At 42.7% G+C, this 14,143-nt stretch overlaps 1 protein-coding gene across 1 annotated transcript in view; it reads right to left on the bottom strand.

The window, feature by feature from the left end:
* cacna2d3a (calcium channel, voltage-dependent, alpha 2/delta subunit 3a) overlaps window positions 1–14,143 on the bottom strand; it is a gene marked incomplete at both ends in the record, with an annotated part of 288,788 nt that overhangs the window by 112,757 nt on the left and 161,888 nt on the right. Inside the window, 4 exon segments of the mRNA XM_083769683.1 lie at window positions 269–358; window positions 3,124–3,198; window positions 4,505–4,585; window positions 4,726–4,797. Of these exon segments, the coding sequence (XP_083625809.1) occupies window positions 269–358; window positions 3,124–3,198; window positions 4,505–4,585; window positions 4,726–4,797 (318 nt within the window).

Raw genomic sequence — 14,143 nt, 5'->3', positions numbered from 1 at the left:
CACACACACACAAACAAACAAACAGAGGCGCGCGCGCGCACACACATACACACACACACACACACACACACACACACACACACACACACACACACACACACACACACACACACACACAGGTTCCCTTAGTTATTGAAGTGGGAAAGAGACATATGACAACGCCCAAAGCATCACATAGGAAATGAGCTGCCAAGCTCTCCAGCTTGTGTTTTATATCCTTATGACAGATATGTGCAAATATACAGTAGTACTATATGTATACAAATACCGTGTCATCTCTATCCTCCCATTCCACCTCAGACAGGTCCACACTGGAACTGCTGTAGTTTGGTTTCCTTCGTTTCTTCCCAACAGCGTACTAGACACACACACACACACACACAGAGAGACAGAGAGACAGAGAGATAGAGAGAGAGAGAGAGAGAGAGAGAGAGAGACATAGGTGAATATTGTCTCTGTCAGGTGGAAACCTCATATGTCCAAAACTGTTCATTTTCAGATTAAACAAACACAAGGGATCAATAATTCATCTGATCCATCACTGATTAAGTGCAAGAGGTTAATTAATGATGCAGCAAATTGCACACATTCAAACTCTTCCATGTAGGCGAGTACTGTGATTAGATGATCTTATTTAAGATATAATCTTAAAGTGTAGTGTGGTAAAGACAGACTGCCTTTACCACTTATATATATATATATTTTGTAAGATATTTTTGGGTTTTTTTTGGCCTTTATTGATAGATTACAGTAAGGTAGACAGGAAACGGGGAGATAGATGGGGAAAAGACACACAGTAAAGTTCGTCGGGGACGGGACTCGAACCCGCAACACAATGTCATGCTGGATTACCAGCCAAAGTGCCTGAACCGCTAAACCGGCCCAGGCCTCACTTATATATTTTCAGTCTCACATGGTCAGCATCAGACAATTTGAATGCTACGTCGTATGCTAGCTACGGTACGTGTATTTGGGGTATTTGTTTTCACATCTTTCAACCAAGTTTGAATTTTATTTTACCTACTGTAATCTTTTCATATACATTTTCAATTACTTAGACAATAGCTCGGTTCAAACATACATATGTATGGGTTTAACAGTCCAAAGCTCATCACTAAACACATACATCACTTCCTGTGTTTGGTGATCCTTCTAAAATACTCACACATGACTCCAGTGTTCCTTTAATAGGGAGGGGAAGGTAATTGGAACATATCACTTGACAGGGGAGTTTACATTGTGACTGAAAATGGATGTTATCTACACAAATAGTGGTGTTACTAAAAATAAAATAAAAAATGTAATAAAAAATGTAATACTTGTGAATGGTGATAATTAACTGTGAATTCACTGTGGTTTATATATTTGTCACTTGAATTTAAGGGTGAAGTCATGTACTGTAGTGCTACTTGGCCAAGGATAGTTATTTTGTCCCCACAAAGGAAATGACCAGATTATGGTACAGTATGTAAGGAAAGGACCAGATTATGGTACAGTACTGTATGTAAGGAAAGCACGAGATTATGGGTATGTAAGGAAAAGATCTGAAGTGAGCGGTGCAACTGTACCATGTGGGGGTCCCCGGGGGGTCCCCACAACATCCAGACCCCCAGGAACACCCCCTTGGGGGCAGCCCGGTCAGGAAATGACAGAGTTACCGTGTTGCAGCTTTCCGTGCTCGGACATACAGTACATGCTTACTGTTCATACAGTACAGGTCTGTGTGCGTGCGTGTGTGCGCGCATGCGTTTCTTTATTGACCTGTCACATCACTCAAAAGGTCAGCATTAAGGTCCCATCAATCTGCTCTTCAATATTGCTGAGGTTAAGTGGACATGATCAACCTGCCATCAGCCCCCATTCACTGGCTGTTTGATACCACCATTAAATATACATGAAATAGAGCTGCGTGTGCATGTGTGCGTGCTTGCGTGCGTGCATGCGTGCCCTCACTGTCAGTGAGGACAGTTTTCCTTATTCATTGGCTGTGAAAAAACTGTTCATTACCATCTTTAACACTCTGAACGCCCGGGGGTATTTGGAACCATTAAATCAATGCGCCCAGCGATTTGCAGCTTCAGAGCTTAATTCAAGGTTGCTCCGCGCCATCTTGGAAGTAGCTAGAAATAGCTAGATGTAGCCAAAACACCCCTGAAAGGATCGACAACAACAAGGGGTATGATTACTTCTAAGAGTTATTCACGTTTTAAGATTTTTCATCCCATCCATTAAAATGGAGGGGGACCACTTTGGATGACGTCCCAACCGGACATGACATCGGACGTTGCCCAATCGACACTCCAAGCCCGTCTTTTGATTAATCTCCGTTCGAGGCTCTGAGCGTAACTATTTGATAGGACGGAGACCTCCGTTTGGCCGCTCGGAGTGTTAATTAGACCGCAATTAAACTGCCTGCCTGCCCAGTGCCTGCCTGACTGCCCGCCTGCCTGCCTGCCTGTCTCTTTCTCTCTCATGCTCTCTGTAGAGAAGTGTGTGACAGAGTTAATCAGACCAGTGTGTGTCCAGTGGAAACCTCGTATGAATCTGATCTCAGGTCAGAATGGGTTAATCACAGTCCATTCAGAGGCTGCATCATCTCTGGCAATCCACAGCACAGCAGAGGACTTGAACACTGTCTGCTCATCAACATACGACCAGCTACTGTAACATGCACGCACACACACACACACACACGCATTTGTATCACGATACTAGGACGTCAGCATTTAGGACGATCATTTTATGAAAACAAGGTTGGGGAATTTAAAGCAGAAAAATAGATGATCTAATACGTGTTGTGAGCTTGTAACGGGGCAGCATTTCTATATTGCAGTATCGATACTTTTACTTAAGTAAGAAACGTGAGTACTGTTTCCACCACTGCACACGCGCACGCATGCATGCACGCACGCACGCACGCGAACATTCAGACTCCCCACCATAACACACCTATTTTGCAAGGCCAATCTGCATCTCAATGTGCCCTGTTGCGAGACCGGTAATTGAAAATAAATGGATACACAGACAGACAGTACACAACACAACACAACACAAGGCTGCTGGCTCATTACAGTGTGTGACAGAGAGACCATGCTGCATGCCTGCTGGACTCAATATACTCACAAGTGGCCGCAGGTCTGGGTGAGTGAGGATGTAGCCATTGTTGGTGATGGCGAAGGCATAGCCATGAATGCCCAGCTAAGGAGAAAGATACACACACATGCATTCAGACACGCACGCACACGCACACACACACAAAAATGAGTACATGACACGTATGAATATGTATCCAAAGTCTAATCAAGTCCTTTGTAATTTGCGCCGCCAGAATCCGTCCTTCAACACAAAGCTATTTTGAATGCCGCACAAAAGCAAAAACGGGACGGAGTACATCTTTCTTTCATCCCCGTGGGGGGCGGGGAAATAACCGCTCTTTCAAAATGTCACGTCCAAACAGACAACCCTCATATTATTTAGTTTATTAAGACCTGGAACGCGTCTGTGTCACCTTAGCTTTAAGCTTAAAATTACACACTTTAACCATTAAACTTTAGCTTTAGAAAAATCGAGAAAATTAGTGCAAATCTTTGAATATATGTTCTTTCCCCGCAAACGTTTTAAACTCATATCTTTGCTTCTGGGGGGTCCCTGGTCGTTGATATATATGAAAGCACCGCTGATATGGACACAAAGATCTTTCAGAAAGCTGTCATGATTTAGAAGACATTTGTAGAATCAGGTCTCAATGGGTTAGACACCCAGATCTGTGATTGAATGACGGGCCTGCAGTGAAGGAGAGGAGGGTATGGCGGACTTCGTCTGAATGCGTTTGTCTCTACAACACACAAAATAATTAATTTTCCTGTCATTATTGGCCTTCAGGCGTGTAGGGGCTGTATATAATCAGAGTGAAAACTTTGTGTACCAAAGAAGATGCGCCGTCAATTTATTTGGGCAAACTGTGAGCGCTCGGCATTCAGTTTGCAGTGCGGTGTTGGAGGCGGAGCTGGATTGACACACTGTTATCCCAGTAAGACCTGAGGCCGATTTAAAAAAAAAAACCTTCTAAATCGTAAAACAGTTTTCTAGAAAAATGCACTGACAAGACAGTCAGTGGCGCTCAAACCTTTTCATGTCAAGGAACCCCAAAAATTATGTATTTGGCTGCCAAACCCCATCTGAATTTGTTTTGTTCCATGCAGGGACCTGAGGGAGCAAAGATTTTAGATAAAAAGGTTTGCTTTAAAAGAAAAATACTGTATTCAAAGATTTGCACACATTTCACGGCTTAAAAATAGCATATCTTGTGGGTAGACACTGAACCCTACATTGCCTCCAATGAGTTGGTCGGTGTGAGCTCGCCACCATTGGTGTGTGAATGTGGGAAGTGAGGACGCTGGCGTCGACTGTTCGCCGCTTCACCTCCCAATTTATGAATGAATGAACCATTGTAAAGCGCTTTGAGCACTTGGAAAAGTGCTATAAAATCGCATGCGTGCGTTACCTTGTATTTAGGAATAGTTTTGAGCAGCTCCGAGACGGGAACATCTGTGCCGACCACGCCAAGCAAGATGCCACGGTTTCTCTGTCAAACACACAGCAGGATGTCACAACGAAAATGTTTTAATTTGTATTATTTATTTATTTTGTATTTTTTTTAGATTCTTTGTTTTTTTCTAATCATTGGACATAATGATCTTAATAAATTGTAGGAAACAAACTTACTGTCTTATTCTTTGTGCTGAACACTGGCATCGCTACAGTGGTCATCAGGACAGGACCAAGACCTGGGTCCTGCTGTCATAACGATGAGAGAGAGACACAGAGAGAGAGAGAGAGAGAGAGAGAGAGAGAGAGAGAGAGAGAGACAGATACATAGATAGAGACATAGATAGAGATACAGAGACAGAAACAGAAATGCAGAGACAGACAGAGAAAGAGAGTTATACGTTGAAATTAGGTTAAGAGTCATTGTTCAGTAGTAGTGAAGCATGCCCATCCAGCGGTTGTGTGTGTGTGTGGTTGTATGTGTGTGTGTGTGTGTGTGTGTGTGTGTGTGTGTGTGTGTGTGTGTGTGTGTGTGTGTGTGTGTGTGTGTGTGTGTGTGTGCGCGCGTGCGTGCGTTAACACATCCACAAGTTCAAATCATCCGCATCAGGAGGAGGACCCTCCGCATGTTTTATGTACATTATCCAACTTTAAGACATAATCAATCCAAGAGAGCTTTGTGCGGAATCTGGTGCACTTTAAGCTTATCCAGAGGCAAAGTGATGGTCCGGGATGGGCATCTGGTGCACTTTAAGCTTATCCAGAGGCAAAGTGATGGTCCGGGATGGGCATCTGGTGCACTTTAAGCTTATCTAGAGGCAAAGTGATCGTCACTTTATGCTTATCCAGAGGCAAAGTGATCGTCACTTTAAGCTTATCTAGAGGCAAAGTGATCGTCACTTTATGCTTATCCAGAGGCAAAGTGATCGTCACTTTATGCTTATCCAGAGGCAAAGTGATCGTCACTTTATGCTTATCCAGAGGCAAAGTGATCGTCACTTTATGCTTATCCAGAGGCAAAGTGATCGTCACTTTATGCTTATCCAGAGGCAAAGTGATGGTCCTTAAGCTTATCCAGAGGCAAAGTGATGGTCCGGGATGGGCATCTGGTGCACTTTAAGCTTATCCAGAGGCAAAGTGATGGTCCGGGATGGGCATCTGGTGCACTTTAAGCTTATCCAGAGGCAAAGTGATGGTCCGGGATGGGCATCTGGTGCACTTTAAGCTTATCTAGAGGCAAAGTGATGGTCCGGGATGGGCATCTGGTGCACTTTAAGCTTATCCAGAGGCAAAGTGATCGTCCTTAAGCTTATCCAGAGGCAAAGTCATCGTCCGGGATGGGCATCTTTTCCTTCATCCTAAAAGGCCGACGGAATAATTACGACATTTCAAATCTGGAGTTGCTATCTATTAAGAGATGAAAGCTCGATGCTTTGCATGCTTTTTCAGGGATAGGAGAGAGAGAGAGAGAGAGAGAGAGAGAGAGAGAGAGAGAGAGAGACTGCCTTCTAGGTTCACACAAAGTTGGCCACTCCAACCACAAACCAATAGGTTTGTAACTCTGAGAGTGTACAAATGGTTCGATTTGTTCACTCTGAGTGTTAAGGGGATCCTTACAAATAAAACATTTGAGAAGCACCCATATAGTTGAACTCCTAATGCCATGGTTTCATAGTAAATAAGTGTCATACATATTCTGAAGAAAACCTAGAGACTTGACGTTCAGTAATTGTGTCTTATGATAAAAATAAATAAATCTGTAAAAACAGAACATGTAAAGTTTGCCACAGACAGACTAGACCAAGTCTTGTGCCACAGGCGCATGTATCCATGCACGGACAGATTGATGAACCCTGGTTAAGGAATCAACACACAGGTTTTGAGGTGAACCACCCTTTCGAAGCAGCTAATGGAGCGAATAAGGCATGGTTCTGTTCCACACAATACTTCCCTCCCAGGCAGCCAGACACTATAGCTCTCAGCCTGGCACCGTGCAGTCATTATAGGTAATGACAGAGAGGCGTCCACTCTGCTGCACACAGACCAGAGCACAGAGATGGCTGCTGACCTTATATCACAGACAGATGTTACTGCGCGCACACACACACACACACACACACACACACACACACACACACACACACACACACACACACACACACACACACACACACACACACACACTTGAAAAACGGTCCAAGATTGAGATTATTTCACATCCTCCTCCGTTCACGCAGGTGGATGATTTTATTTGTGCTGAAAATGTATTAAAAACATGAATCATGTTGCCTCACTGTAACGGTGCTCAGCGTGCTTATTTACTGTACTGATAACACAAACAGCTGTTTAAATTCATGTGAGCAACACAGCTGCAGCTAATCCAATTAATGGACTGACCTCATGCTTTATAAGGCCCTTTTAATGTTTGATTTTTCTCTCTGCTCTCCGTCTCCCTTCCCCATTTCTTCTCCCTTTCTGAAAAAAAAACACATGATGGAGCTCGTGCAAAAAAACAACAATCCGTAAACCAGTGACGTGACAATAAATAAAGTTGATAGCTTGAGTTGATTGTTAGACATGGAATGGGCACACGTAAACACACATGTTGTAACGATGACGCTCAGTCTTCTTGCTGCTGGAGACGGGGATCGATCAAAGGACGGGACAAAGGAGGAACAGAGGCCTCATCAGAAATACAGCGTCTATTTCCAGCCTCTGGACAATTGGATCGTATATCACCAGTCTATAAACGCTCACAGGGACCTTCTTCAACGCATGGACTGTTGGTAAGCACTCAGGGCTGAGACTCTCGATTAGTTTTCTATCGATTGCTTTTTCGATAAATAATAATCTTTTTCACACATATCTTTTTGATGAACAATAGAGGGTATGCGTGTGACATCATCATCATACCCGGAAGTTATGCGGGAACACCTACTGTGTGGCAAAGAAACTACTTTCTGGCCTTGACAGCCAATACATCCAAACAGAAAAGTCCAATCTGATCGCATTCAAGTACGATAAAGGACAACTTTTTTTTTTTTCAACCAAGGAAATCATCATCCTATACAGTTAGTATGTGCGTGTGTGTTAGGTTGTGCACAGGTGGTGAAAAACAACCATGCTTTAGCCAGGCACCCACACATAGCCACACACATAGCTCTGTAAGGGAGTGGTTGCACCACTCAAAAATGAACACTCATCTTTTACTTTCTCTAATAACAATCTAAAACATTAAAAATACCTTTAAAATCACTTTGCCACTCACTTTATGCATGTGCATATTACCTTCTATTTCCTTTTATGTTTTGAACATGCTTTGCCTATAATGTCATTCCCACCAAGATAGGGATCGATTTCATGAAATTAAAAGTTATTATTTTTTTAATAATCAATTAAACTGGTTAGTTTGATTAGCTGTTGCGCCCCTATCACACAGCACATGTGAATATGTGTGTGTGTGTGCACAGTCATGCACGTTAATACACATCACGTTTACCCATTGTGGAAAAATCTGATTTGCGCAGCTGCTCTAGGAAATTACATTAATTAACAGGTGATTAGCGAGGAGAAGATCAGCCATTACCGGCTTCCTAATGGTGCTAAACTGAACCCCAGACGGAGCCATGGTCCTCATTTCTCTCTTTGAGTGGAGGAAAGGATAAGCATACAACAAAGGAAAGGACAGTGTTGATTTTGTCCACTAAAGTTGACTACCTTTTTTCACTGACAAAAACTAAATAAAAACTAAATAAAAACTAAGCTCTGATGATGAAAACTAAGACTAAATGTACTGACAATTGGGTGTCTGTCACAGCACCTGTATTTGGCCTAGTAGTATGGTTTGTTATGTAGGCATAGTCTTGTGCTTCCCACAGGTTCTGCTGACTTGCAATGAGTTGCCCTGGCCAGTGTTCCCAGGGTGCACTATAAGAGGCTGGGTGTGGCCACACTCAGTCTCCCTCTCCTTCCATGTCAGACCATTCAACACCCCACACTACATTTGCCACACACTTACACTACTGATCTACTGATCAACACACCCCACATTAGTATTGTTTGATTCACGTTTGATTTAATTTATATTGTAAATAAATATAGTTTTGTGCACTTTTAAACAGCCGTGTCTTTCTCCTTTTGTTATGGCTTAAGAGCCAGGTCATAACTGTCAGTTTCACAGACTGAAAATCGCCGATCTACAAGCTCAGCAGCGCGACACCCTTTCTATGCACTGAGCTTTTCTTTGTTGTCTTTACTCTTTTTACAGGTGAAATGTATGATCCATAGGCCTAATGTTTTTTTTGTTTAGCTTTTTTTCTTTGCAGGGCCCCGGCAGTGTTTGTGATGGTTGTGTACTATTTCTCAGAGGCTCTGCTGATCTTTCGAATAATTGTCGCCGACAGAGAAGTATTCAATTGTAAATTGTCTAAATTGTAAATTGCTTTTGGGAATTAGGTTGTGGGTTAGTTACGGTATCATGTACTTTGAATTTAAAAAAAAAAGAGTTTCATAACAATCTGAGTGTAAAAATGGAACCAAATGGACCCTGTTACACCCCCCTATGGGGCCATTTGGAACCCACTCAAGGACATGTATTTGAGACTCACTGGTGTAGCAGTGTTTCCAGTGAGCCAACATCCACAATATGAGCACCCTGACTCTGCTTGACCAGAATGGAACAGAGCCTCCATTATGTCTACATAAAATGCTATCTAAGTTACATACTGTAAGATGAGCCTATGCATATGCCTGTAAGGTCGTCGAGGCTAGGGAAAGTGCTACGGGCTAAGATGGAGTCTGAAGAGGTGGGTTTTCAGACTACGGCGGTTTGTTTACACAAACCTAGGACATAGGAGGGGTTAGCGCCCTTCAACAATAGGGTGGCTAGCCCAAGGCTAATCATATCAGAATGTGCTGTCTCTCAGTTAACTCAGTCAACCTTGTTTTGCCCAGCTAACTTCCTTATATATTTTTCCTCCCCGGAACACAAATAAAAACTAGACTAAAATGTTAGGGAAGGATTAGTGGAGAAGAGATCCAGTAAAACTAAAAGACAAGTCATTTTATGTTTGGTTGCGCTCTGAACATAGCAGATCTACAAGCTCACAGCGTGTCTCTCTGCCTCGATGGTGTGGCAGTGGCACCAGCCCTACTGAAGCCAAAATCCTTGCTTATCGTGTATATGTGTGAGGAATCCTCACTGAGGATGCATTTGCACACTCACTTAGCTTGTAAACCTGTTATTATGCAAAGCAGCCATTTGGGGTTCCTGTTTACTTGGCTCATGAATCCACGCATTCTAAAAAATGACTAGTGGAATGCCGTGGTGTCCCGTGTAGCGACCAAAACACTGATGTCCATGACATTCACTTCCAGGACCTGTGCACAAGTTTTTTAACAGACCCGTCCATCTGTTTGTCGATATCTGCGTTCTGTCTGCCTGTCAGAAAAGACGTCTGACACAGACAAGCTTGCTCTGTCGTCTCACGACTGTAGCGTTTGTGTACAACCAGCATGGTTGTTTTAATAATACCTGGATATAAGGAAACGACAAAAGAAAATCAACTTGTTGTAGAGCAGAATGAAGCCTGGGCTGAATGTTAATACATGATTTGATCACGACTACCCAACGTCTAACCTGTCATACCGTTCAAACTGGTTTGAACAGTGCAGGAACGTACGTCATGACAAAGTCCTAAGACCGCCTGTAAAAAATAGTAGCCTTGGGGATGATGTAGGCTTGTTTATGCTTAGGGGGTTATGATGCTATATGCCCACCACAGGGCTCTGGTCAGGGAGCTTAGGCTCAAGGATGACAGTGACTGTGGCATTATAGATTGTATTTGTTGTTGACAGACATGCAGGGTAGATCATAAATGAATGGTATCTGAAATAGTGACAGAAATGCAAGATGTGGGAAATTAAATGAATACAGTTGGGTGTGAACAATAGAGGCTCTAGTGTAGGTAACAGGATATGGCTAATGTAACTTTAGCACACTGAAACACATACTAAAGAATTACAGACATATGCAAATAACGTTAGCTTAAACAAGGCCTCATGAAATAAGGACATTAGAAAGCTAATTAGAAACTTTAGCATGGTAATTAGCTTAGCAAAAACGATCTTTGGACAGTAAGTAGCAGGGAACCAGGAAGCTACTGTAATATTAGCAACATAGAGTGGTAATTAGCTTAACAAAAAACGATCTTTTAGGCAGTATGTGTAGTAATTATTTTACCATGAACCTTTACAAAATACATCAATAATGTAACATGCTTCCTCAAGAACACATTCTGGTCCTCCTGTTAGTCTGTAGAGCTACGGCATGTGACCTGCCCAGTAGACAGTGGCTGCATCCGAATTGCTAGGGTTGTTCCCTACTCCCTACCCCCCATACGGGGATCCAGACTCTAGTGGACTCTATAGTGATGATTTCGGACAATACTCCCTGTATGGGGAGCACCGACTCTGACGTCAATATCGGTAGAGGGCGCTGTAGGTCCGCGGGTTCATGTACATTTTATTTGCATGAAATCCCCATTAGGTTAGTCGATCTATAAGCAACGCGACGACGTCCGTGTTGTGAGCTTGTATCGAGTACTAGCCGATCTACAAGCTCTGCTCACAATAATAATACGGACGTTTGGTGTTAACAGAAACAGCAGTCCAATAAATGACTGCCTACATAATGAAGTTTTAATGTATTTATCGCAATTCAATGAAATAATGTTAGATAGCATATTTTTTCATGGCAGGAATTAATGAATATTAATAAAACATATGTTCGGACACAATTAATGTGTCTCACATGCATGCATTTAGCCTACGTTTGTGATAAAGAATCTCACAAATATATTCTACAGCAAGCAACTGATTCCTCTCCTAACGTCATGCGCTGGGCCTGGGTGATACAATGGATCAGTAATACTATTGCAAATGAGTAATTTATTATAAATACAATAAAACAATTTCAAATAAATGCACAGATCATTTGTCTCGAGATCTGTAGCTTCGAGATCCGCCAGGGAAGGGAAAACGAAAGTTTAAAAAGTACATTTGTGTTGAGTTCTTTCGCTGGTTCAACTTCTGCCTCTTCTGAGTTGGAGCGCAATGAGCGCATGCATGCAGAAGCAGCGCACGTGCGCAAACGCGTGCATGTGCGCTCAAGCGCGAGCTTGAGCAATGCATTATGGGGCAGATTTGCTTCGCGGTGTTTTTGTAGTGACCATCGGATGCTCCCTACAATTCCCGGTGCATTGTGGGATACTTCAGTCCACTATGTTAGGGTGCAAAAATGCTCACTACACATTCGGACACTACAACAAAATGGCGGAACGCCAAAGTAGTGCACTATATGGGGCATAGGGAATGAATTCGGACGCAGCCAGTGACACAGCTTTGATACTGGGGTCCTGATGAAACAGAGTGCCCATGCAGAAGCCTGAACCAAAATAAACTGGGTCCTAAAAGAATGACTAGATGGCTGAAAGGGCCTGCACAAAAATAAGGCAAATGGATGTAGCTATAAGGGAATTTTCTACACCGCCCATCTGAATTTGGGGACTGTAACATCACTGTCCGCAGGCATAACAGAGCACTTGTTTGAGCCTATACTTATTGAGGTCAGAAAACAATAAAGGGATTGTGACATAAATAAAAAGAAAAAAATGTTTTCTGAGCTCAATTGCACCCAAAAAAACTGAACTTTTAACATTCAGTAGATTTTCTGTGGTCTGGGGTTTTCTGGCTCAAACAAGAGCTCAGATTTTCCTGTGGACTGATGTAATAGTCTTTTGCCAGCAGATGTCACTGTTGAGGGCATTTTGCCTGTTTTCATTGCAGCTGAAAAGGCTTCAGAACACACAGAGAAAACTACAGCCCACAGAAAATCCACTGAATGTTCAAAGTTCAGGTTGTGTGGGTGTAATTGAGGTCATAAAACCTAAAAGAAAAAAAGAAAAAGGAATGAAAATTTATGAAACCGTAAAAAAGAAAAAGAAAAGAAAAGTCACCAGCCCTTTGCAAGAGACGGTGGACTGACTGGCGGTGCGTGAACAACACATTGCGGATGACGCCGGTCACGCCGCTACTCACCGCTGCACGGCTGCAGCCTGACAATGCAGCGTATATTCCTGCACGGTGGTGCTGATTTGCTCCGGTGTCTATCTGCCAGGCAGGCTGTCACCCTAACTGTGCAGTGTCAGACATACGGCCCGCCAGCTGCCTAATGGGACGGGCTATTTGCTCCGCTGAGGATGCTACCGTCATTAATGTTACCATAATAGAGATCCGCCTCAGCTCACCTGCCATTTGATTGATTGATTGATTGAAGTATTTAACAGTTTGCAGAATGGGTATGAAAGCACAACTCATTATACAAACACTGTTACTGTGGACAACACGCTGATAAAGCATTACACTAGTTTACAACAGGGTCCACCATTTTCAATTCATCAGAACATTTAGCGACGTACAAATATAGTACACTTCTATATAAAAAACAGGAAATCATACTTAATCAGTCCACTTTTCACAGTCAGTTTTCTGTATAAATGGAACATCAGAGATGCCCTCAAAATGCATATTCTGAAGAGAATTAAGCTTAGTTAAAATAACGGCTATTGCATCTAGGGTGGGATATGTATTCCAATTGTCATTGTTCCCAGATTGCACCATTTCCAAGTATGCCAGTGCCCGACGGGCATAGGATTAGTTCATAAAACACAGCAAATCCATTATATATAGGCATCTGAACATGTTTGCATATACAGTAGACCATAGGTCTTCAACTTGAACCATAGTGTCCTATGTTCTGGGGAGAACATTCGCAAAAAATAGCAATGTTTAGACCTGCTGTTTTACAGTAGTACATACAGTAGGTCAAGTTTCCTAAGTATTGAGGGTTTAAGTGGTAAAATGGATCGATCATATTAAATTGATAAAACAACATTAATTTACAGTACACTACACTAGTGTCTGATAAAAGTTAAATCTGCGTTACATTGTTATATAGTATGTAGTCGGGGTCCCTTCTTGATCTCCCTCTAGGCAAGGGGGTCATTGGCCTGACCCCTGCAGTAATAGGCTATTGGACGTTTCACCCAGAAAAGAGAAACCCATTTAGGCCTGAGGCCAATTCTAAAAACACCTCTAAATCCTGACCTAAGTTTTCTGAAAAACTTTTTATATAGCAGCATCATTTTCTTTTTAACATTTTTGAATACTGTACATACTGTACAGAACCCCAAAATGGGTTCCCCGGTCTGAAGGGGTAAAACACCAAAAGGGGTTCCCGACCAGAATGGGTCAAATGGTTGAGTATTCCACAACAGAACGAACACGACACAAGCCATCATCATTATCATCATGTGTATCACAGTGAGAAATCACACAAGCAAAACGGGACGACAAAAGAAAAAGCAACTTCACAGCTAGCTGCCAGCATTCTGACATGAGCGAAGCAGGACCGACACAGCGTCCACACAGTGAGGAGTGGATCGTGTGGTGTGTGTGTGTGTGTCTGTGGCGCGTGTGTGCGTGCGTGTGTGCGTGCGTGCGTGTGTGTATGTAGGATAAGGCGTGTGCGGGAGGA

The sequence above is a fragment of the Protomyctophum parallelum genome (genome assembly GCF_964188405.1).
Source record: "Protomyctophum parallelum genome assembly, chromosome: 7".
Classification (NCBI taxonomy): Eukaryota; Metazoa; Chordata; class Actinopteri; order Myctophiformes; family Myctophidae; genus Protomyctophum; species Protomyctophum parallelum.
The sequence above is the reverse complement of the archived record's forward strand: the minus strand, read 5'-3'. Positions and strand labels throughout refer to the sequence as shown.